General features: G+C 41.4%; 1 protein-coding gene and 2 long non-coding RNA genes across 5 annotated transcripts; 2 read left to right on the top strand and 1 right to left on the bottom strand.

Annotated features, from left to right (window-relative positions):
* The first annotated feature begins 12,889 nt into the window (after nucleotides 1–12,889).
* ddt (D-dopachrome tautomerase) lies at nucleotides 12,890–15,288 on the top strand. Its single transcript, XM_035775563.2, has 3 exons — nucleotides 12,890–13,863; nucleotides 14,122–14,297; nucleotides 14,725–15,288. Exons 1-3 carry the CDS (start codon nucleotides 13,756–13,758, stop codon nucleotides 14,795–14,797), a joined length of 357 nt encoding a protein of 118 aa, XP_035631456.1. The 5' UTR covers nucleotides 12,890–13,755; the 3' UTR covers nucleotides 14,798–15,288.
* A 1,299-nt stretch (nucleotides 15,289–16,587) lies between these two features.
* LOC118387333 (uncharacterized) lies at nucleotides 16,588–18,165 on the bottom strand. Of its 2 annotated transcripts, none has more exons than XR_004826394.2 (3): nucleotides 18,006–18,165; nucleotides 17,601–17,885; nucleotides 16,588–17,475 (listed from the first exon to the last, which is right to left on the bottom strand). It is a non-coding gene; the product is annotated as an uncharacterized LOC118387333 (long non-coding RNA). The 2 variants fall into 2 exon arrangements; XR_004826395.2 differs by having other exon boundaries at nucleotides 17,601–17,888; nucleotides 18,006–18,157.
* Nucleotides 18,166–19,222: 1,057 nt separating this feature from the next.
* Nucleotides 19,223–21,943, top strand: LOC118387334 (uncharacterized). Of its 2 annotated transcripts, none has more exons than XR_004826397.2 (5): nucleotides 19,223–19,660; nucleotides 20,343–20,458; nucleotides 20,692–20,805; nucleotides 21,179–21,330; nucleotides 21,450–21,943. It is a non-coding gene; the product is annotated as an uncharacterized LOC118387334 (long non-coding RNA). The 2 variants fall into 2 exon arrangements; XR_004826396.2 differs by lacking the exon at nucleotides 19,223–19,660 and adding an exon at nucleotides 19,679–19,853.
* Nucleotides 21,944–22,934: the final 991 nt, after the last annotated feature.

Raw genomic sequence — 22,934 nt, forward strand, 5'->3', positions numbered from 1 at the left:
AGGTATTCCTTGAAGAGGTGGGGTTTCAGGTGTCTCCGGAAGGTGGTGATTGACTCCGCTGTCCTGGCGTCATGAGGGAGTTTGTTCCACCATTGGGGGCCAGAGCAGCGAACAGTTTTGACTGGGCTGAGCGGAACTGTACTTCCTCAGTGGTAGGGAGGCGAGCAGGCCAGAGGTGGATGAACGCAGTGCCCTTGTTTGGGTGTAGGGCCTGATCAGAGCCTGGAGGTACTGAGGTGCCACAAGGCGAGCACCATGGTCTTGTAGCGGATGCGAGACTGGAAGCCAGTGGAGAGAGCGGAGGAGCGGGGTGACGTGAGAGAACTATGCAGTAATCAAGACGAGATGACAAGTGCCTGGATTAGGACCTGCGCCGCTTCCTGTGTGAGGCAGGGTCGTACTCTGCGGATGTTGTAGAGCATGAACCTACAGGAACGGGAAATGTGTTTGCTGGTTCTTAGCGGGAAAATGGAGTAGGAATAGGGCTTTTGTAAACTACAGTTCAAACTATGTCTTCCAACGGTGACACACCAAATGTGTTGGTTCTTTTGTAAACTACAGGTAACGGTCCAAAGATTATCCAATTTGAATAAATGCTTGGAGGTAAGGATGACACCAGTGGTGTAGTCTATGACGATGCTTATTATTGATATCTACATAGGCATTGATGTGAATCACACTGCTGCTCTTTCATTTAGCTATTTGCGCCTTACAGAATGTGGTTGTTGTGGATGGCTGTTCACAAATCTAAATGTGTATTTGAACCCAATAATGGTTGAATTAAATAAATTTAAGCTGCCTATCAATCATTGTTTTTGAAACCAGTGGACAGCCAGTGAAAAATGCACTCTTGCAACAGCTGCATAGTGCGGATCAAAGTCTATGGAATACAAGTGGGGCTTTTATTGCTCAATCTAATTAATGCTGATAAAAAAAACATCCATAGGCCTAATGGACACATGCTCAGACTTGCACACTTTTGGTAGATTTAAAGGGGTAATCTGTAGTTGCTACATCCATTTTGGATTTATAAATTATATATATACACTAACATTCAAAAGTTTGGGGTCACTTAGAAATGTCCTTGTTTTTGAAAGAAAAGCATTTGTTGGTCCATTAAAATAACGTCAAATTGATCAGAAAAACAGTGTAGACATTGTTAATGTTGTAAATGACTATTGTAGCTGGAAACGACAGATTATTTATGGAATATCTACATATGTGTATAGAGGCCCATTATCAGCAACCATCACTTCTGTGTTCCAATGCCACATTGTGTTAGCTAATCCAAGTTTATCATTTTAAAAAGGTACATTAGAGTGTCTAGTTTGAGAAACAGACCCCTCACAAGTCCTCAACTGGCAGTTTTACTAAATAGTATCCTAGAAATAGCACATGAACATGCCAATAAACCCTGGATTGCGCATGCAATGTACTGGCCAATGAGAGGCTTTGAAGCCACCGGTCGGCCATATTGGCACTCCCAAGAAGAAGCAGTCCTCCTTAGCAGTGGTTCCCAAACTGTGGGGCAGGCGCGAGGGGTTGTCCCTTGTTGCAGTACACGACACATTGATCTCACACATAGATGCCCATGCCCCTAGACGCACTAAGAAAGCCATCACCATCTTCACCCATTCAACATAGCCTAGATTTACGGTTTTATTACTTCTAAACAAAATAAAAATGTTTAGTTTTCACACGCTTACAATGATGTTTTGATTCTTGTCTTAACAGTCGTTAAGATTATATTTGGTTGGGATATTTGCTAAATGACTTTGGGATGCAGCAGTTGGTAGCTAGAATGCTAACAGTCATTGATATAGGCTGTTGCAAAAGCTAGCCAAAGAGCAATTTTACTGGTTGAAGTTGGTGTTTTTTAAGTACAATGCAGTTGATTTGCGGTGATGACACAAACATTATATTAAGCACGACATTCATATGTCATTCAATTTTTATCTAAATGTAGTGTGAAATGCATTCATAAACAACCTTTAATAAATATAGTATTTTTTTGCTGGTGTTCTATAAGAACTCCCCCTTATTCTGCCACCAACTTTCGCGCATCGCCCTCGTGCGGCAATGTTTGAAACACAGAAAGTGATCTATAGTATAATGTGCAAGGTGCAATTTCAAAATTGTGCATCATCAGTTCCTCTTGTCACGTTAGTCATTGCATACCATAGAGAACTATTTATAACTTGTCAGAAATGTCCAGATCAACTAGCCCATGTCAGCTAACATAATTTTATGTTTTTTTTTATTTTTACCATAGATATTGTTGTAATTTTTTGGTCACTCAAATATCACATGAATACACAATAGACATGGCAAAATATATAGAATTGCAAGAAAATGTGCTTTATAATAGCAAATTTGTCTTGGCAACCCATGGCAAAATTTGTAGAATTGCAGGAAATAAGCTTTAAACCTGCAAAATTCTCTCTACCAACAAGAGGGGTGTGAACAGTTTGTGCTTGTGCCCATAGAATTAGACGTGGTGTGTGTGCAAAGGGGGGGGTTCCCCAATGCTAGAAGGGGGACCCCAATTGAAAACGTTTGGAATCCCCTGCTCCATAGGAATTAATGGAATTCTACAGTATTAAGATGAAGGTGTTATATATATATATATATATATATATATATAATAAATACTACTATATATATATATTGTAATGAACTGACTAGATCATAAAGGAACAATTGTTTGGCCGTAGCCCACGCCAAATAAATGAAAGATAACCCACAAGCTAATCGTGACCTTCTCTTGTGAAGCCCAGACGTAAGAGAGAGAACAAAGGCTAAACCTGGTCTTAACTTCCAATGCTCCATCCCCATGCCCAATCCCCCTCCACGCGACATTCCGCCAACCGCCAGGATGCCCGGCATCAGAACATTCCAGGCATTCCCGTGATTGGCAGATTGATTGGCATGTCGGACCCCGCGAACACTGGGTACTGGTAAGTACCACCTACTAGCCTAACACATAACACACAGCTGTCTGTGCGGGTCGCTACAATATATATATATATATACATTTTCCTACATTAAACAAAGGAAGAATAAGAGCCCTCTCCCCTTTATCTGTGGTGATTTCTTTGTTAGGTAACAGCATTACAATGAGATAAACACAACACATGAAATCTGTGGGTGGTAGTTTTATTTAACCTTTATTTTATCAGGGAGTCATACTGAGACCAAGGTCTCTTTACAGATTAGCCATGAATTACACAAATTACAGAAAATACACACTGAACAAAAATATAAAGGCAACATGTAAAGTGTTTGTCACATGTTTCATGATCTGAAATAAAAAATCCCAGACATTTTACATACACACAAAAGCTTATTTCTCTCAAATTTTGTGCACAAATTTGTTTATACCCCTCCTTTGTTCATATTTCTCCTTTGCCAAGATAATCCATGCACCTGACAGGTGTGGACTATCAAGAAGCTAAATAGCATGACCATTACACAGATGCACTTTGTGCTGGGGCCAATAAAAGGCCACTTTAAAATGTGCAGATTTGTCACACAACACAATGCCACAGATGTCTCAAATTTTGAGGGAGCGTGCAATTAACATGCTGACTGCAGTAATGTCTACCAGAGCTGTTTCCAGATAATGTCATGTTTATTTCTCTATCATAAACTGCCTCAAATGTTGTTTTACAGAATTTGGCAGTACATCCAACCGGCCTCACAACCACAGACCACGTGTAATCACACCAGGCCAGGACCTCCCCATCTGGCTTTTTCACTGGGATCGTCTGAGGTGGGGGCAGGGGGGGTGAGGAGTATTTCTGTCTGTAATAAAGCCCTTTTATTGGGAAAAACTCATTATTGGCTATCCAGTGGGTGGGCATGCCTGCCAAGTGGGTGGGCCTATGCCTTATGCCCCACCCATTGCTGCACCCCTGCCCAGTCATGTGAAATCCATAGATTAGGGCATTTGAATGGACTGATTATATATTAACTTATATTAACTGTAACTCAGTAAAATCGTTCATGTTGTTGCATGTTATATTTTTGTTCACTATAAATACAAAATGCAAGCAGAAAGAAAAACACGATCATAAAAAACGAAACATATTCATCAATAATAAGGTCCTCAATCAGCTTTCTGAATTGCCCTAGAGACACCAAAACATTGTTCCACAAATAAGGTGTAAGAAAATGTGATTTACCTAACTCAGTAGACTAGAGACCAAAGGAATTTCCAGAGTTCACCTCACTGAGCCCGGGTGTGGTAACTCGTATGTCTAAAGTTTGATGTTGGTACAGTGAGACTTTTTGTAAAAGGGCTTTATGAATGAAAACATAGCAATCTATCAACCTATGTGACGTCAAAGCGAGCCAACCAACTTTCTGGTAGAGAATGCAGTGATGAGTACTAAAATTGTCGCCTAGGAACTTGATCAATATGGACACAAACCAAATAACCAGAGTTATTTTTATGCACTCTAGAGCGCAATAAACATATACTTAGTTTTACCTGCATTCTATACTAATTTCAGGACAATAAAGTTTTTCTGTAATATAGGTTCAGATAGAGCCTGGTCAACTGTGGAGTCAATAGCATACACAACAGTATCATCAGCATACAAGCAGGTTAAAACATTTTACAAACAAGTTGATATTGTTATTTTTAAAAAAAAGTTTTATTTAACTAGGCAAGTCAGTTAAGAACAAATTCTTATTTACAATGATGGCCTACCGGGGAACAGTGAGGTTAACTGCCTTGTTCTTGATTTTTTTTTACCTTGTCAGCTCGGGGATTCGATCCAGCAACGCTCTAACCACTCGCCTATGTAACCTAGCCTATGTAAACAGTAAAAAGTACAGGACCCAGAATCGACCCTTGCGGGACACCTTTCATAATATCCAGGAAACCTGATTTAATACCATGAGTAGATACACATTGAGTTCTATCTAGTGATTTGTAAACCAGTTACATGCAGCCTGATCTAAGACAATTGAGGAAAGCATCTGAATTATCAGTAAGTGTTGCCACTCAGTTTTAGTTAAAAAATGTAATGTCACATGCACAGGATACAGCAGGTGTAACACCGTACAGTATGCTTAACTTATGAGCTCTTTCCCAACAATGCACAATAAACGTTAACATAGATTAGATATATAGATGTGAAATAAAACATGTGAACTGTGTGAGAAGAAAGAAAAGAAAAGAAACAGGAGAATATAGTTAAAGTATACTATATACAGGTAAGTGCAGTTAAGGTATACTGTATACAGGTGAGTGCAGTGCCAATGCCATTGTTACAATGTGCAGGGGTACTGGAGTGATTGAGGTAGAAATAATATAATAATATAATAATATAATATATGCCATTTAGCAGACGCTTTTATCCAAAGCGACTTACAGTCATGTGCGCATACATTCTACGTATGGGTGGTCCCGGGAATCGAACCCACTACCCTGGCGTTACAAGCGCCATGCTCTACCAACTGAGCCACAGAAGGACCACAATAATGTACATGTAAACAAGTGGTAGCCCTTTCCTGCAGTCAAATGATCTAGTGGCCTGATGGGTGGAATGTTATTCATCTTTTTCATCATTTCATATTTAATAGAACTTTATTTTGTTTTAACTGGAGAAAATCTGGTGTTTCTACATCAAACATTTTTGTTATATTTCAGACTTTTGTGATGTATATAAAGTGTAATATTGGGATGCAAACTCAAAATTGAATACATTTCAACTTCATATCTGACATGGTACAGATGTCTTCTTTTTTTAAGCCCATAACCATGTGTGAGGTGTATACTTTTGTTTCAAGGTAGATTTGTTGAAGACTACCAATAAACACTTAGTGTGACCCTGATTTAGCCCACTGCAGTAAAAGGTTAAAGTGGCTGGTAGCAGGATAAATACTGAAGGAAAATAATAATCGTGACAAACAATACAGCAGCATCGGATGGTAATATGAATCCCTATAATAAATCAATCAATTATGGCAGCAGCATATGTGGTGCGTGCATGGTAATGATTGAGTGTGAGGTGTCAGTGGGGAGTGTGTGTATACGTGGATGTGAAGAGTGTCAGTGTAGGTGTATGTGGCTAAGTGGTAGAGACCTAAGGATGGGCATAGAGTCCGTGCAGGTAGTCTGTGGAAGAGAGAGAGGGCAGGGGTGGTCAGCTATTCAAGTTTTATGCTATTAAACAGTCTTATGGCCTGGGAAAATAAGCTCTTTTGGAGCCTGTTGGTCCTCAACCCGATGCTCCAGTACCACCTGCTGGACGGGAGCAGAACTTGAGATCTCTGAAATGTAATTACTTGTTTAATAATAATTTGATGGGTGCTTATATCTGTCCTATTTCACAAATGTAGAAGTGTGCATTACTATGCATGTGTGAATTGGAAATGTGTTATTTGCATATCCTAACTCACCGTGATACACCCTCAGAGAGTGGGATAATTTATTTATTTAACCTTTTTTTTAAAACTAGGCAAGTCAGTTAAGAACAAATTCTTATTTTACAATGTCAGCCTACCCCGGCCAAACCCTACCCTAACCCGGACGACGCTGGGCCAATTGTGCACCGCCCTATGAAACTCCCGATCACGGCCAGTTGTGATACAGCCCAGGATCAAACCAGCGTCTGTAGTGACACCTCTAGCACTGAGATGTAGTGCTTTAGACCGCTGCACCACTCAGGAGCCTTTAATGGCCAGGGTCTGCCATTATCAATAGCGACCCTGGAGCAAGTGGTTTGCTCAAGGGCCCAATGCTCTAACCACTAGGCTACCTGCTACCCTACTCATTTACTGATCTCATATAATTCGACATAACCCAACATGCAAGCGTTTTTTATATAAAATTGTGCATCTGAATGTTTTCATTATATTTTTTCTAGTAAACAATCTCAATCAAAACTTTTTCAAATAACTTTTTGCGCGCTGCAGATGGCTAGGTAAAACCCTTGGCTTTGCGAGGAGGAAGATACAGAAGAGAAACCTCGAGAAACGTTGAATATATGTAGACAAAGCTTTTGTCTGTGATGTCAAAGTCACTGACACTGTAAAACTGCAATAAGATTTTTTTTTTTTTTTTTACCTTTATTTAACTATGCCAGTCAGTTAAGAACAAATTCTTATTTTCAATGACAGCCTAGGAACAGTGGGTTAAACTGCCTGTTCAGGGGCTTTGATCCTTGTCAGGTAGGGGGGTTTGAACCTTGCAACCTTCCAGTTACTAGTCCAACGCTCTAACCACTAGGCTACCCTGCCGCCCCATAAAAAGGAATATGAACTGTTTAGCTTATTTATTGTTTATTTATTCATGACTCTAGCATCTTGGGTTCCTACTAGTTTGACTTATTATGCCTAATTGATTAGCCTAATAAAGGATGCAAGACAGTGACGACTGATGAGGGATCAAAGTATTCTCTCCTGTGTGCCTCCATAACAACATAATGTCATAAAGGTAGTCCATGATGTAGCAGGTGGCCCTAAATTAACAGAGCCCGCAAATATTGTCCTCCAATCATCATCACTCGATTTGGATTACGGGGGACCAGTGGGGGTAACAGACCCCCTGAATGCTACGAGTCACCTAAATGCAACACAGTAAAACTTTGGGAGAGGGTCTTTCAATTATGCTAATTTAACAATTCTCCTATTTATTTCAAATGCAATAAAAATCCAATTGTATTTGTCACATGCGCTGAACACAACATGTGTAGACCTTAATGTGAAATGCAGTTTTAAGAAAATAGAGTTAAGAAAATATTTACTAAATAACTCAAGTAAAAGAAAATGAATAAAGTAACACAATAAAATAACATTAATGAGGCTATATACAGGTGGTACCGGTACTGAGTGAACATGTGGGGATACAGGTTAGTCAAGGTCATTTGTACGTGTAGGTAGGGGTAAAGTGACAATGCATAGATAATAAACAGCGAGTAGCAGCAGCGTAAAAACAAAGGGGGGGGGGGGTCAATGCAAACAGTCCGGGTGGTCATTTGATTAGTTGTTCAGCAGTCTTATGGCTTTGGGGTAGGAGCCTTTGGACCCAGACTTGGCGTTCCGGTAGCGCTTGCTGTGTGGTAGCAGAGAGAACAGCCGATGACGGGTGGCTGGAGTCTTTGACATTTTTTGGGCTCTTCCTCTGACACCGCCTGGTATATAGGTCCTGGATGGCAGGAAGCTTGGCCCCAGTGATGTATTTGGCTGTACGCACTACCCTCTGTAGCTCCTTAAGGTCGGATGCCAAGCAGTTGCCAGACCAGGCGGTGATGTAACCAGTCAGGATGCTTTCGATAGTGCAGCTTTAGAACTTTTTGAGGATCTGAGGACCCATGCCAAATCTTTTCAGTCTCCTGAGGGGGAAAAGGTGTTGTCGTGCCCTTTTCACAACTTTCTTGGTGTGTTTGGACCATGATAGTTTGTTGTATTGCTACAGTGGTAAATATTAAAATAAAATCTTATTCCAAATTAACCAAACATAATTATGACTTAATGTGTGTCTGGGTTTGATTAGAGCTCTGATCAGCATGAAAATTCAAACCTGATGCTACCTGAGCCTGATGAGTCATATATTAAATACATTTTATGAGCCCTACATTAACAACATTTTTTTTTAAAAGCCCAAATTATTGTCCAATACATATATGATTCATAGGTTACTGCACATTACGCGCAACAGAAAAACATAAAAGCCCATGCTTTTGTAGCTAGCTATGGCTTTCTTGGGGAAATAAATTAAATGAGCTCCAGTCAGCAAATGTTTTGAGTTTAAACTGTATTACTATACTGTATTGTATTATATGGGGCGGCAGCGTAGCCTAGTGGTTAGAGCGTTGGACTAGTAACCGGAAGGTCTGGCACCCTCGAGCGGGAGCGGGCGTGACAGTACCCCCCCTCTAGGGGCACCACCCGGCGAGCATGGTGGGCCGGCTGAGGCAAGGGCGCTGGATAAGCCGGCTGGGGGCGTAGAAGCCCGACAAGCCGGCTGAGGCGTGGGAGTCTGACGAACCGGCACAGGCGTGAAAGCCTGACGATCCCGCTGAGGCGTGGGAGCCCCACGAACCGGCTGAGAAGTGGGAGCTTGATGGGCCGGCTGAAGCATGATGTGGGGTGGGCGCTTGACGAGCCCACCGAGGCAAGAAGAACTCTTGAGCCAGCTAAGGCGTGGAAGCCCGACGAGCTAGCTGAGGCACACCCGGACCCGACGTCACCAACCAAAACAAAAACCAAAACTCCCTGATGCTTCTTTTCGTGCTGTCAGCATTCTGTAAGGATCGACGCTGGTAGAGACGATAAACAGGTACAGGGAGTGAACATTTAATGGGAACAGGACAGGCCAGCATCTGGACATGAACACATAAATACATTAATGCTGACACAGGGAACAAATGGGGGAGCAGACAGTTATATAGGGGGTATTAAACAAGGTAGGTGTCCAGGTGAGTCCAATATTGCGCAGCTGCTCGTAATGAAGGTGACAGGTGTGCATAATGAAGGGCAGCCTGGCGCCCTCGAACGCCAGAGAGGGAGAGCGGGAGCAGTCGTGACAGCCTACAAAGTAAAAAGTATAGGCTAGCGAATTTGATTTCAAAATATAGCGAATTTGATTTTGAAATATAGTAGGGCCTATTTGTATAATTCGTAGTTTGATGCATATACAGTGCATTCGGAAAGTATTCAGACCACTCGACTTTTTCCACAATTTGTTACGTTACAGCCTTGTTCTAAAATGGATTAAAAACCCAAATGGGTTTCATTGGTCACAGTCTTACATTCTCAAATGTCCCCATTTCTCTGTCCATCTCAGGGAGCAGAAGGTGAAGAGGAACAGCCAGTGGGTCCCCACACTGCCCAACAGCTCCCACCACCTGGACGCTGTTCCCTGCTCCACCACCATCAACCGCAACCGCATGGGCCACGACAAGAAGAGGACCTTCCCCCTGTGGTGAGGAAAGCCCACCCACATTGGCCAGTGTTTGTGGATGTATTCATTTAAATACAGCCACAAATAAACTTTGATTGCTTGAATGCTTGTGTGCCATTTACAGTGCATTCGGAAAGTATTCAGACCCTTTCACTTATTCTACATTTTGTTAAGTTACAGCCTTATTCTAAAATGTATTATATTGGATTACATGAAAGGTTGCGTCCTCCGAAAAATGACCCACCTAACCACGCTTCTTAACACCCAGGATTGTGTCGAGGCACAGATCTGGGGAAGAGTACCAAAAAATGTCTGCAGCATTGAAGGTCCCCATGTACACAGTGGCCTCCATCATTCTTAAATGGAAGAAGTTTGGAACCACTAAGACCCTTCCTTGATCTGGCTGCCTGGCCAAACTGAGCAATCGGGGAGAAGGGCCTTGGTCAGGGAGGTGACCAAGAACCTGATGGTCACTTTGACAGAGCTTCAGAATTCCTCTGTGGAGATAGGAGAACCTTCCAGAAGGACAACCATCTCTGTAGCACTCCACCAATCAGGCCCTTATGGTAGAGTGGCCAGACGGAAGCCGCTCCTCAGTAAAAGGCATGACAGCCTGCTTGGAGTTTGCCATAATAAACCTAAAGACTCTCAGATCATAAGGAAACAAGATTCTCTGGTCTGATGAAATCAATATTTAACTCTTTGGCCTGAATGCCAAATGTCACGTCTAGAGGAAACCTGGAATCATTCCTATAGTGAAGCATGGTGGTGGCGGCATCATGCGATGGGGATGTTTTTCAGCAGCAGGGACTGCGAGACTAATCAGGATCAAGGGAAAGATGAACAGAGCAAAGTACAGAGAGATCCTTGATGAAAACCTGCTCCAGAGAGCTCAGGACCTCAGACTAGGGTGAAGGTTCACCTTCCAACCGGACAACGACCCTAAGCACACAGCCAAGACAACGCAAGAGTGGCTTCGGGATAATTCTGTGAATGTCCTTGAGTGGCCCAGCCAGAGCCCGGACATGAACCTGATCGAGCATCTCTGGAGAGACCTGAAAATAGCTGTGCAGCAACGCTCCCCATCCAACCTGACAGAGCTTGAGAGGATCTGCAGAGAGGAATGGGAGAAACTCCCCAAATACAGGTGTGCCAAGCTTGTAGCATCACACCCAAGAAGACTCGAGGCTGTAATCGCTGCCGAAGGTGCTTCAACAAGTACTGAGTAAAGGGTCTGAATACTTATGTAAATGTGATATTTCAGTTTATTTTTAAAATACATTTGCAAAAATGTAAAAAAAAACTGTTTTTGCTTTGTCACTATTGGTTATTGTGTGTAGATTAATGAGGGGAAAAAATGATTTAATACGTTTTAGAATAAAGCTGTAATGTTAAAAAATGTGGAACAAGTCAAGGGGTCTGAATACTTTCCGAATGCACTGTATATAGATATCCTAGCCTACCCTTTTCAGGAAATACATTCAATGCAGTATTAGCCTTACATTTAGCTAGTTAATGATGGGTTATACATAATAAGCGTTTAACTTATATCCTCTGTCTCTTGCGCATTACGCAATCGTATTTTGGATGTAATTTCAAGGGAGTTGATGGAGAAAGAGAGAGAGAGAGAGAGAGAGAGAGAGAGAGAGAGAGAGAGAGAGAGAGAGAGAGAGAGAGAGAGACTGTGAAAGTGCTCACATATGCACTGGTTTAAAGCAACAATAGGCGTTTTAAAACTTTGCAGCTGTAATTTAAAAAATTATTATCTTTAAATTAAAAAATAAGTTGTCCCCCCCGCGAAAGCCAGATGGAGATGGGTAGATGAGACGCGCATTCGGTCTTTATATTACTGTAGCTTAGGCTATACTGCAGTAAATGTAGGCCTAAGTCTACATGCATTGTGAACTACACTCTATAATGCAATGGGCTGTCTGCCCCCACCCTTTGATTCATCATGCAGAGGCTGTAGAGAAGCCAGATTTAAACATTGCATATAATTTAATAGTTCCAATTCATGCCATGCTGTTCACATAAATAATTTATTATAATTTACCTGTTTCTCACAGTTATTTATTCCCGGGAAAAGGGAGAGGGTTCCCCCATTCAACCCTATTCTTGTTGCCTTCTTCTGTGGTCACAAGCACAGGAAGTGCAGCCATGAGCTGAAAAACCGGTGTCATCTGCCTGTAATGTTTTGACTACTTATGCACTATTCAAACAAGCAGTGGTGGAAAAAGTCCCCAACTGTCATGTTTGAGTCATTTCTATGAAGATACCTGTACTTTTACTCAAGTAAAAGTGAAAGTCACCCAGTAAAATACTACTTGAGTAAAAGTCTAAAAGTATTTGGTTTTAAATATACTCATCAAAAGTAAATGTAATTGCAAAAGAATACTTAAAATGCAAATCAATTTATAAAATTTTTGACATGCGTTTTTCTGGATTTTTTTGTTGTTATTCTGTCTCACTGTTCAAATAAACCTACCATTAAAATTATAGACTGATCATTTCTTTGTCAGTGGGCAAACGCACAAAATCAGCAGGGGATCAAATACTTTTTGGGCTTATTTTGGCGAGAGTGAAACCTCGGGGAAAATGGCGCAATGGAGTGTGGGATTGTAGTTAATTACCACGTTTCTGACCTGAACTCGGTTGAATATGTTTAATGAAAACTACAACTCCCTTCAGACATACATGAGAACACCCCATTTTTCTCCTCCTAGAATAACTGGTTAGGTTGTTCATGTTATCTAGAGCGTTAGTGACTGTATCTGTGCTGCTGGCAACAATTTAATTACGTTTTTTGCCGACTTTTACTGACACAGGTCATATGTGTGTTGCGCGTCTCGTAAATTCAATTGTTATTCTGCACTCTGGCACACTCAGAGGAGAGCACTCTGAAATCGGAATAGATAGTCAGCGTGAATTTACGAACGCATCCCCGGAGACACTGCACGTTGGGCTCACAAAAAAATGTGATGTTTAATCGCTCAGCACTATTCTGCACAAATACTATTATATTTGAATAAACTATTGAATAAAATCAAAGTTTATTTGTCAGGAGCACAGGTAAATAGTACAATGTGTAAATAGTACAATGAAAGTATTACTTGCAGCTCTTCCTCAACTGCAGAATGAATGTAAAGTAGCAGAGTCAATCAATAGACAATAAGACAATACAAATAAAATTATCACAACAGTTGGTAAAAAAAAAGACAAGGTAATAAAACCTATAATAAAAAAACACAATCATTTAAAGATGCACTATGCAGAAATCGCTCCACCACTTTCTGGTTGCAAAAATGTTATGTTTATGTCACAAAACAAGCAAGTATATTGTAGAGAGTTATTGTACCGTATAAACAACTGTGAATATATATTTTCCATAACCATAAATATTGTGTTTTCAGCTGGTGTACAAAACCCAAAGTAAAAAAAGCAAAACCGAAACTTAAGAGGACACATAGAAATAGAACACATAAAACATATCTACTGTTTCTTAAACTTGCATTCGATGATAATGACAGATCTGTAACACACATTTCTATGTAAATTTGGTTGGGTCGCTACATTTTGCAGCTTTAATGTAAAAGTTGATAAACGAGAGCAACTGTCCACAATTGATTAGGATTTCATGCCATGGGTTGCTATCAAATATAACGTGAATATTGCATATGAACCTGGGTGGGAACGGACAAATCACAGCTCATGAGGCGTTTCTCTAACGACCAATGCGCAGAAGAGAAGTGCAATCGCTTTCTCAAACAAAGTGAACACTCGCAGTAAACTGACCCCTGTAGCCATCTCATCTGACAGAACGGTCTCTTTACAAAATCGTCATGCCATTCATTGATTTGGAAAGTAACTTACCTGCTAGTAAGTTTTCTGAGGATTTCTTGAAAAAGCTAGGGTCCAAAACAGCTGCTGTTCTAGGCAAACCCGAAGAGGTGAGTAGGTAGCTCTGGTTCACTACAGTCGATAGCGCGCCGGACCTCGGGCTCGAAGGTCGAGGTTTCGAGACCTGCTCCCTGGTGTTTCATTACACTATATTTAATAACGCTACTGAGTGAAGTTGCCTCACTGCAGCTAAATAGCAGAGGTTACAAAATATCACCAATACAACATTCTCTATTGAGATTGCAGTTTACTGTAGCTTAGCTAAGTTGTGCTCGTGTGTGCATTTATGTTGTATTTTTTTTATGTAGAGAATGATGTTGGTGGTGAAGCCTGGACTGCCAATGCTCATGGGTGGAACTTGCGCTCCGTGCGTCATACTGTCCGTGTCCGCCATCGGTGTCACTGACACTGCGGAGAAGAACAAGGAACACAGTGCCAATATCTTCCCTTTTCTTATTGGAGAACTTGGTCTTACTGAAGACAGGTTAGTAGCTGATTATGTGTGTAATATGCTACAAATCATTCGTTTTCATATGCAGACGACAAGGAGCTTGCTGCGGATAAAGGACAAAGTCATGTGATACCTCCTCTGATATTGAAAGTGGGAGTGTCCAACACAACTCAGTTATGACCAGTTCCTGTATCCTGTAGCCTCTTTAGAGCACAATTCAACATTGACTTCTCTAGCAAGTTTCTTATCTGTTATGCCATGGTGTTTCTGGATTTATGGACAGTGCAGGCAGATGTGTAGTTTAGGGCAATAAAATATGTATTTACTATATACTGGATTTCATTTGATATTGCATGAATATAATATTGCATTTAGTAGATTTTAATGATATAAACATGATGTTTGGGTATTTAATTTGCATTACATTAATCTAATTATCTAATTAACTTGTATTCTCCAGGATCGTGATCAGGTTCTATGCACTGGAGCCTCATCAGGTTGGAAAGAAAGGTACTGTTATGAGTTACCTGTAGGGGGCACTGTGGACGAAAGAGTGACTTCAAGCATCCATTCCACAACAGTTGCCATTGGAGAGGACAAACCCTGTCAGTGTTTCCACCACTCAATTGGACATGAGTGCCACATGTCGTCAATAAGACTTGCATTGCATTTTAGGATTATGGAATTTGTCCCCATGAAACTATGTCCTGGAACCAGGACTCATTCATTTATATTTCTGTACATGTCTGCCATAGTAAACAGAACCACACATTTGACAAGCTAGATGATACAATACCCTGATTAGAGGAAATGTAAGTCAATGTTATTACTATGTCATTTCAACTATTCATTTCATATCACAAGAACATTGAATAATGTGGTTATTGATTTTTTTTCTGCTGTTTTGGTGGTAAGAATCATAATGACTAACATACACTACCGTCACTTAGAAATGTCCTTGTTTTTGAAAGAAAAGCATGTTTTTTTGTCCATTAAAAATAACATCAAATTGATAAATACAGAGTTTCTCTGTCCAGTGTCTGTGTTCTTTAAACCATATTTTATTTTTATTGGCCAGTCTGAGACAGGGCTTTTTCTTTGCAACTCTGCCTAGAAGGCCAGCATCCCGGAGATGCCTCTTCACTGTTGACGTTGACACTGGTGTTTTGTGGGTACTATTTAATGAAGCTGCCAGTTGAGGACTTGTGAGGCGTCTGTTTCTCAAACTAGACACACTCGTGTACTTGTCCTCTTGCTCAGTTGTGCACCGGGGCCTCCCACTCCTCTTTCTATTCTGGTTAGAGCCAGTTTGCGCTGTTCTGTGAAGGGAGTAGTACACAGCGTTGTGCCAGAGCTTCAGTTTCTTGGCAATTTCTTGCATGGAATTGCCTTCATTTCTCAGAATCAAATCAAATTGAATTATACAGCCCTTCTTACATCAGCTGATATCTCAAAGTGCTGTACAGAAACCCAGCCTAAAACCCCAAAACAAGAACAAGAATAGACTGACGAGTTTCATAAGAAAATTATTTGTTTCTGGCCATTTTGAGCCTGTAATCAAAGATTTTTGCAATTTGTTCCAGTCGTTGGCAGCAGAGCACTGGAAGGAAAGGCGGCCAAAGGAAGTGTTGGCTTTGGGGAAGACTAGTGCAATATGCAGTGGGGCAAAAAAGTATTTAGTCAGCAACCAATTGTGCAAGTTCTCCCACTCAAAAAGATGAGAGGCCTGTGATTTTCATCATAGGTACACTTCAACTATGACAGACAAAATGAGGGGGAAAAAATCCAGAAAATCACATTATAGGATTTTTAATGAATTTGTTTGCAAATGATGGTGGAAAATAAGTATTTGGTCAATAACAAAAGTTTATCTCAATACTTTGTTATATACCCTTTGTTGGCAATGACAGAGGTCAAACGTTTTCTGTAAGTCTTCACAAGGTTTTCACACACGGTTGCTGGTATTTTGGCCCATTCCTCCATGCAGATCTCCTCTAGAGCAGTGATGTTTTGGGGCTGTTGCTGGGGAACACGGACTTTCAACTCCCTCCAAAGATTTTCTATAGGGTTGATATCTGTACCTGCTGGAGCGCGTGCTGCAGGTGGGTGTTGCTATGGTGACCAATGAGCTGAGATAAGGCGGAGCTTTACCTAGCAAAGACTTATAGATGACCTGGAGCTAGTGGGTTTGGCGACGGATATGTAGTGAGGGCCAGCCAACGAGAGCATACAGATGGCACTGTGATAAACTACATCCAATTTGTTGAGAAGAGTGTTGGGGGCTATTGTGTAAATGACATCGCCTAAATCAAGGATCGGTAGGATAGTCAGTTTTACAAGGGTATGGTTTGGCGGCATGAGTGAAGGAGGCTTTGTTGTGAAATAGGAAGCTGAGGGTGTGGGCAGCAATCGGTTGAAGAGCAGGCACTTATTTTTACTAGCATTTAAGAGCAGTTGGAGCCCACGAAAGGAGTGTTGTATGGCGTTGAACCCCGTTTGGAGGTTTGTTAACACAGTGTCCAAAGAAGGACCAGATCTGCCCTTTCCAGCTACAATAGTCATTTACAACATTAACAATGTCTACACTATTTCTGATCAATTTTATGTTATTTTAATGGATAAAAATGTGTATTTCTTTCAAAAACAAGGACATTTCTAAGTGACTCTGTAATTAGGAACAGTGCACTGTAAACCAAGCTAATGGTAAAAAAGAAAAAAGGGCTATCTTTCCATGCAATACAGCCCACAACAGTCCAGTATTAGGCCTAATCTTGTCAAACAGCCATGTACATGTAAAGGCAAAAAAATAAATGTATATTTCGACTGTGTGCTTGCTGTCCATACATTACACAATTTTGTATTTATTAGGATCCCTAATTAGCTGCCAAGGCAGCAGCTACACTTCCTGGGGTCCAAACAATATTGTTAGTCTTAAGTTTGCCTTGTAACAACCCCTGCTGGATCATCTTATTAGTATACAGTAATGTAATTTTGTTTGAAACAGCAAGGCAAATGAAGATGTTCTTGCTCATTCTCGTTTGGCTTGTGTTGAATTCAGAACAACACCCCTTTAATCTTGCTGTATGCATGACATCTTTCAGGATGTTGTCTGCTTCTCCAGGTCCTCTGACAGGGCCAGGTAGAATCTCCCCTTAGCTTTATCCTTATTTATCAGCTTGGTCAGCAGAACCACTGAGCCTCTTCTCTCTAGCTGCTCATCGTTAAGGATGTGAAAAGACAACTAGGGATGCATTACTTTCTTAGATTGAGAATTACTGCACAGTGATTACTCCCCATATCCCCATATTAGTCAAAAGATAAGACTATGTTACATACCTATATGTATTTTTTTAACTTCTCAGCGAGACTATTCTGGTTCATCTTCTCCAGGATCTTCAGAGTGATTGTCACAGCACCGTCCAGTCTGTAGCTCTGCACCATCTTATCCACTGTGTCCATCCTGTCTCTATTCTCCAGCAAGCTCTTTGGGATGGGAGGATAGTCATTCAACACACCCTGAGTCAGGAACCACTAAAATCTCTTCAACCCGCCTGAGTCCAGATCCTCCATAATGTTAAGCAGCTGAGCCGAACTGATCACCATGGTTGATCACTACACACACTACTTTAGAACAAGGAGAAAAACTGGTCAAACTTTGACTGAAGCACCCTCTAATAATAGTTTTTTTAATACAGAAAAACAATACAACCTTTTAGTGTTTATTGAGACAAAACATCGTACCTTTTTGGTATCCAAAATAAGCTTTTCTCAGTGCCAACGTGTCACGATTGCAACACCCGGGGTTTACTTTCACTTTTGACACCAGGAAATATCTGTATATGAGTACACTCTGGCGGGAAACAACTCACAAACTCCTTCTTCCTTGGGTGTGTTTGTGAGAGAGAGACAGCGAGAGGCAGGTTTGACAGACTGAGGGTTCTGTAGGACTGCCCTGTTTAGTTGTGAAAATGGTCCTGTTAAAACATGTAATTTCAGAAATGAAAATGAATATGAAGGACCAATAGACCTACAATAAGTGATTAGAATCAGGACCAGAACATGTGGATTAACATTGTGTTGGCCTGTTTGCATCTGTTATAAGTAGGATTTAAACCTGAGAATATTGTGCATACAAGTTTTGCTTTGTTTACATTATGAATGCAGTACTGGACAGTGCCTTGCACAGATTGAAGAGTACACTCTTCCACTGATCCTTGGTTAGTATTGAAATGATCCCACAGTTCCTTTAATTCAATGATGGACACCACTGCTGACAAATTACTATAAGAACCCATAACTAACCTCACATCATGTGGACCAGGTGATAGGCTACACATCCCATAATGTCGTGTACGAGTAGGACAAGACATAAGTGGCAACCACAGAAGGTAGAGCTGACAACAATTAGAACATTGGTTTACATTGATGGTCACCCTGAGCCTAATTTAATTTGATGGAACTGTCCCCTACCAACGAGACCTCAACATTGACAGGGTGACTGGGGAAAGTGGTACAAACTCCATCAGTAAAGAAAAAGACCTATAAAGAATAATACATTAAAAAAAACATTGACATCTACAAGACAACATTGATGATCTGGAATTTTTATATAAACTGAAACAGTATTGGGTCTGGGAAACTCTGATATTTATCAGTTTTGCAGTCCTTCTAGCTTCATCACATAACTATAGTCTGTCATTAACATGTGTGAATGTAGCTGTTTGTTTATAATCTACTGCGAATGCCACTTGCCACAGCTGACATCCCTCTAGGAAAAATAAAGTTATTATATTGTATTATTTTATTTTCTATTAGTTACACTGAATTCTAGAATTATATTATTGTGGCTGTACCTAAAAGTGACTTAGTTCACAACAGCTGTCTTATCTAGGCTTGTGGTTCCCAACCTTTTTTGCTTACTGTACCACCAACTGAATTTTGCTCTGCCCGGAGTACACCTGAAGTACACCCTCGTGGGAATTTTACCAGTAAGCCTATGGTCTCATGAGTCTTCTTAAGTATCCCCTGTGGATAGGCCAAGGATCCCCGGTTGGGAACCACTGATCTAGGCAAATTTTCATCCTTAATTGGACCACCTAACGATTGCCATCACCATCATGAGTGCAGCCAGGATAGTCATGGCTAGAACAAATCCAGCTTTGGTAAATTAAGGTCAAAAGGTCATGCGTTTAGCATTTTACCTAACCATAACACCTTTTCTCACCGTAACCTAATTATCCTAACCTTCTAAGTTAATTATTCTAACCTGCTGCATAAGCACTTCTAACCATGACCCCAGGAGAGGAGAGCAACCCCAGCCAAAGCAAACTTGTGTAGGCTTGAACGGTTTCCAGGGAAGCCGTTGCTATCAACAAAGTGGGCCATAAAACACCAAGGTCAGTTCTTTACTCCAATCACAGATCAGCAAAGTTTTGAATCAGCCAATCACCTATCAGAATGCTAGTCTACCAGAAGAATGGTGTTTTGGAGGAAGCTTTGCCTGTTGAATGAAATGCTAGCAAGCTAAGTAAAATATATTTAACAATATACATAATCTACCATTTCGAGGAATATTTGGGTTTTCACATGGTGAGTGACTTCTGATGATAATGCTGTAGACACTTCAATTTATTTTTAGCTAATCAATTTCTCCACATCGCAGTCTGTTTTAGCAGAAACTCGGTTTAGCCAAATAGCTAGCTAACGCTACCAGGCCATTACATGTGGTATCTACTATATTTCATAAGCTACGTATCTATCTAACTTGTTAGCCATTATACTATCTAACTAACTACTTATCTTTTGATTGACAGACAATCTCCTACTAAACAGAATCACATCTGACAGTGAATCAACCCCACCTTGTTTGTTTACACTTGCCCCAATTTCCTTGATATTTGTGTTTGATGATGTACCCAGTGAAACTGTCCCTTAATCAAGGCCTGCTTTGCACCATTGCCTCAGTTTCTGACAGTGCATAGTGTGGTAATGCTGGGCCACAATAGAAAGGTTGAGCTGATGAGGGAGTTATTTTGTGGCCTTTGCGTAGTTGACACACAGCTTCTTTTTTTTTTACAGAAAAAAGCACTGAGAACCCGATCAGTCTCACCACCCCTACATGTGCACGTGAATGAGACCACGCCTGTGCATGTGTGCCTGTGAAGAAGAGTAGGAGCCCTGCCAAGACACCACAGGTTGGAAAAACCTTTTCAGGGGAACACTTTGAAAAGTTCATTAGATATCCTAGTTTCCTATCAATACAGTTCTGATTCAGGGCCTGAGGTGCTGAATTGATACGAAAAGCATGGAGAATATGTTTTACACTGTTTCCAAGGGTCTCTGAATGTATACCATTTGATACTGTATACCATGCACTACATGTAAAAGCATAGTGTCTCCCTTGAGTTTTATGCTGTCTGTTTTTTAGGGTAAGACTAAGGGCGATGGAGGGAACCTGCGAACTACTGCAAAGGTCAAGACACGAGTGCCGTGGATACCGCCTGGGAAGGCCTCCATACGGGATGCCTCCTACAAATGGGAGGTCTGACATGCTATTCACTCCTTTTATCTTCTCTGTCTATTTATGTTAATTTCCACTAATACAATGTATCCATACATTGGTCCTTCTGTAGCTCAGTTGGTAGAGCATGACGCTTGTAACGCCAGGGTAGTGGGTTCGATTCCTGGGACCACCCATACGTAGAATGTATGCACACATGACTGTAAGTCGCTTTGGATAAAAGCGTCTGCTAAATGGCATATATTATTATTATATTATATTATTAAAGCAGTATCTTTATAAAATAACTAATTTCAAGACTATCCTATCAACGCTTTCAATAATATGTTATAAAATGGATCAAAAGAAGCAATGTTTCCAGAGTCTGTGGTCACTGAATCTATTCATGTCTCAGGGGCATACTCATCGTCTGGAGATCACAGCATTACCTCAGTCTGAGATCTCCCACTCTCTGCTGCGATTTGCCGACCTCTCGTCAGAGGAGAGGAAGTGCTGCATGGACGAATCAACCAGTACGAGAGGAAGATTGACAGCCTGATGACTGAGGTCAGCACATTCAAAAGTGTGGTCTGTCCCTCCTGTAAAATTCTCCTTTCGGACCGGATGCACAAGTTCCCTACCTCTTGATACAACATTTATTTAATATTATAAGTGTGTGTGTATAGGTGGAGCTGCGAAATAAGGAGCAGCTGCTGGAGAGGCAGTCTGAGAAACTTAGCGCCTCCCAGCAGGTCATCGAGGAGCAGGAGGAGAAGCTGGCCGAGGTGTGCAATGAGCTGGAGGTCACGGAGAGGGAGAACTCCCGCCTGCGCCACTCCATGGAGAAGATGCTGGACGAGAGCGACTGCACCACCAGACAGACGCACTTGAAACCATAGTTTATTTTAATTGACTTTGTTTCCGTAACGTTACAGCTTTAACTTATTTTCTTATTTTTGCCCTGTATTAAAAATGTACTGTATTTTATGGATAGTGTTAGTCAGAAAGTAGAGAGGGAAACAGATAGTGAGTGGCAGACAGAGAGGAAGATGGGATTCAATACCCTGTTGCCTGCAGGTATGAGTTGTCCAGAGTTGTTATGACTGTGATGATGAGCCATGATTCTCAGACGCTTTTAACTCATTAATAGTCCTTGTAATAAAATAAGGTCTATTTAGTAGTTCTTTATATATAACATCTGATTTATTGTCGGGAGCCAAACGTTAAGTTATCGAGAGCCACCAGTGACTCGCGAGCCATGCAAAATATCACTGTCCTGTTATAATGTCATACAATGATATGACTACCTGTCACCCTAGACACACTCCAATTTGCTTACCGCCCCAATAGGTCCACAGACGATGCAATCGCCATCACACTGCACACTGCCCTATCCCATCTGGATAAGAGGAATATCTATGTAAGAATGCTGTTCATTGACTACACCATAGTTCCCTCCAAACTCATCATTAAGCTTGAGACCCTGGGTTCTCGACCCCGCCCTGTGAAACTGGGTCCTGGACTTCCTGACGGGCTGCCCCCAGGTGGTGAAAGTAGGATCCTCAACACTGGGGCCCCACCAGGGTGCATTCTCAGCCCCCTCCTGTACTCCCTGTTCACCCACAACTGCGTGGCCCTGCACGCCTTCAACTCAATCATCAAGTTTGCAGACGACACAACAGTGGTAGGCTTGATTACCAACAACGACGAGACAGCCTACAGGGAGGAGGTGAGGGCCTTCGGGGGGTGGTGTCAGGAAAATAATCTCTGACTCAATGTCAGCTTCTCTTCAACCTCAGGAGGCTGAAAAAATGTGGCTTGTCATCGGAAGCCCTCACTAAATTTTACCACTAAGTATCACCACCTGGTACGGCAACTGCACCGCCCACAACTGCAGGGCTCTCCAGAGGGTGGTGCGGTCTGCACAACGCATCACCGGGGGCAAGCTCCCTGCCCTCCAGGACACCTACAACACCCAATGTCACAGGAAGAAAAAAATATAATCAAGGACAATAACCACCCGAGCCACTACCTGTTCACCCCGCTTCGATCCAGAAGGCGAGGTCAGTACTGGTGCATCAAAGCTGGGACAGAGATTGAAAAACAGCTTCTATCTCAAGGCCATCAGATTGTTAAACAGCCACCACTAGCACAGAGAGGCAGCTGCCTAC

Source organism: Oncorhynchus keta, chromosome 9 (genome assembly GCF_023373465.1).
Source record: "Oncorhynchus keta strain PuntledgeMale-10-30-2019 chromosome 9, Oket_V2, whole genome shotgun sequence".
NCBI lineage: Eukaryota > Metazoa > Chordata > Actinopteri > Salmoniformes > Salmonidae > Oncorhynchus > Oncorhynchus keta.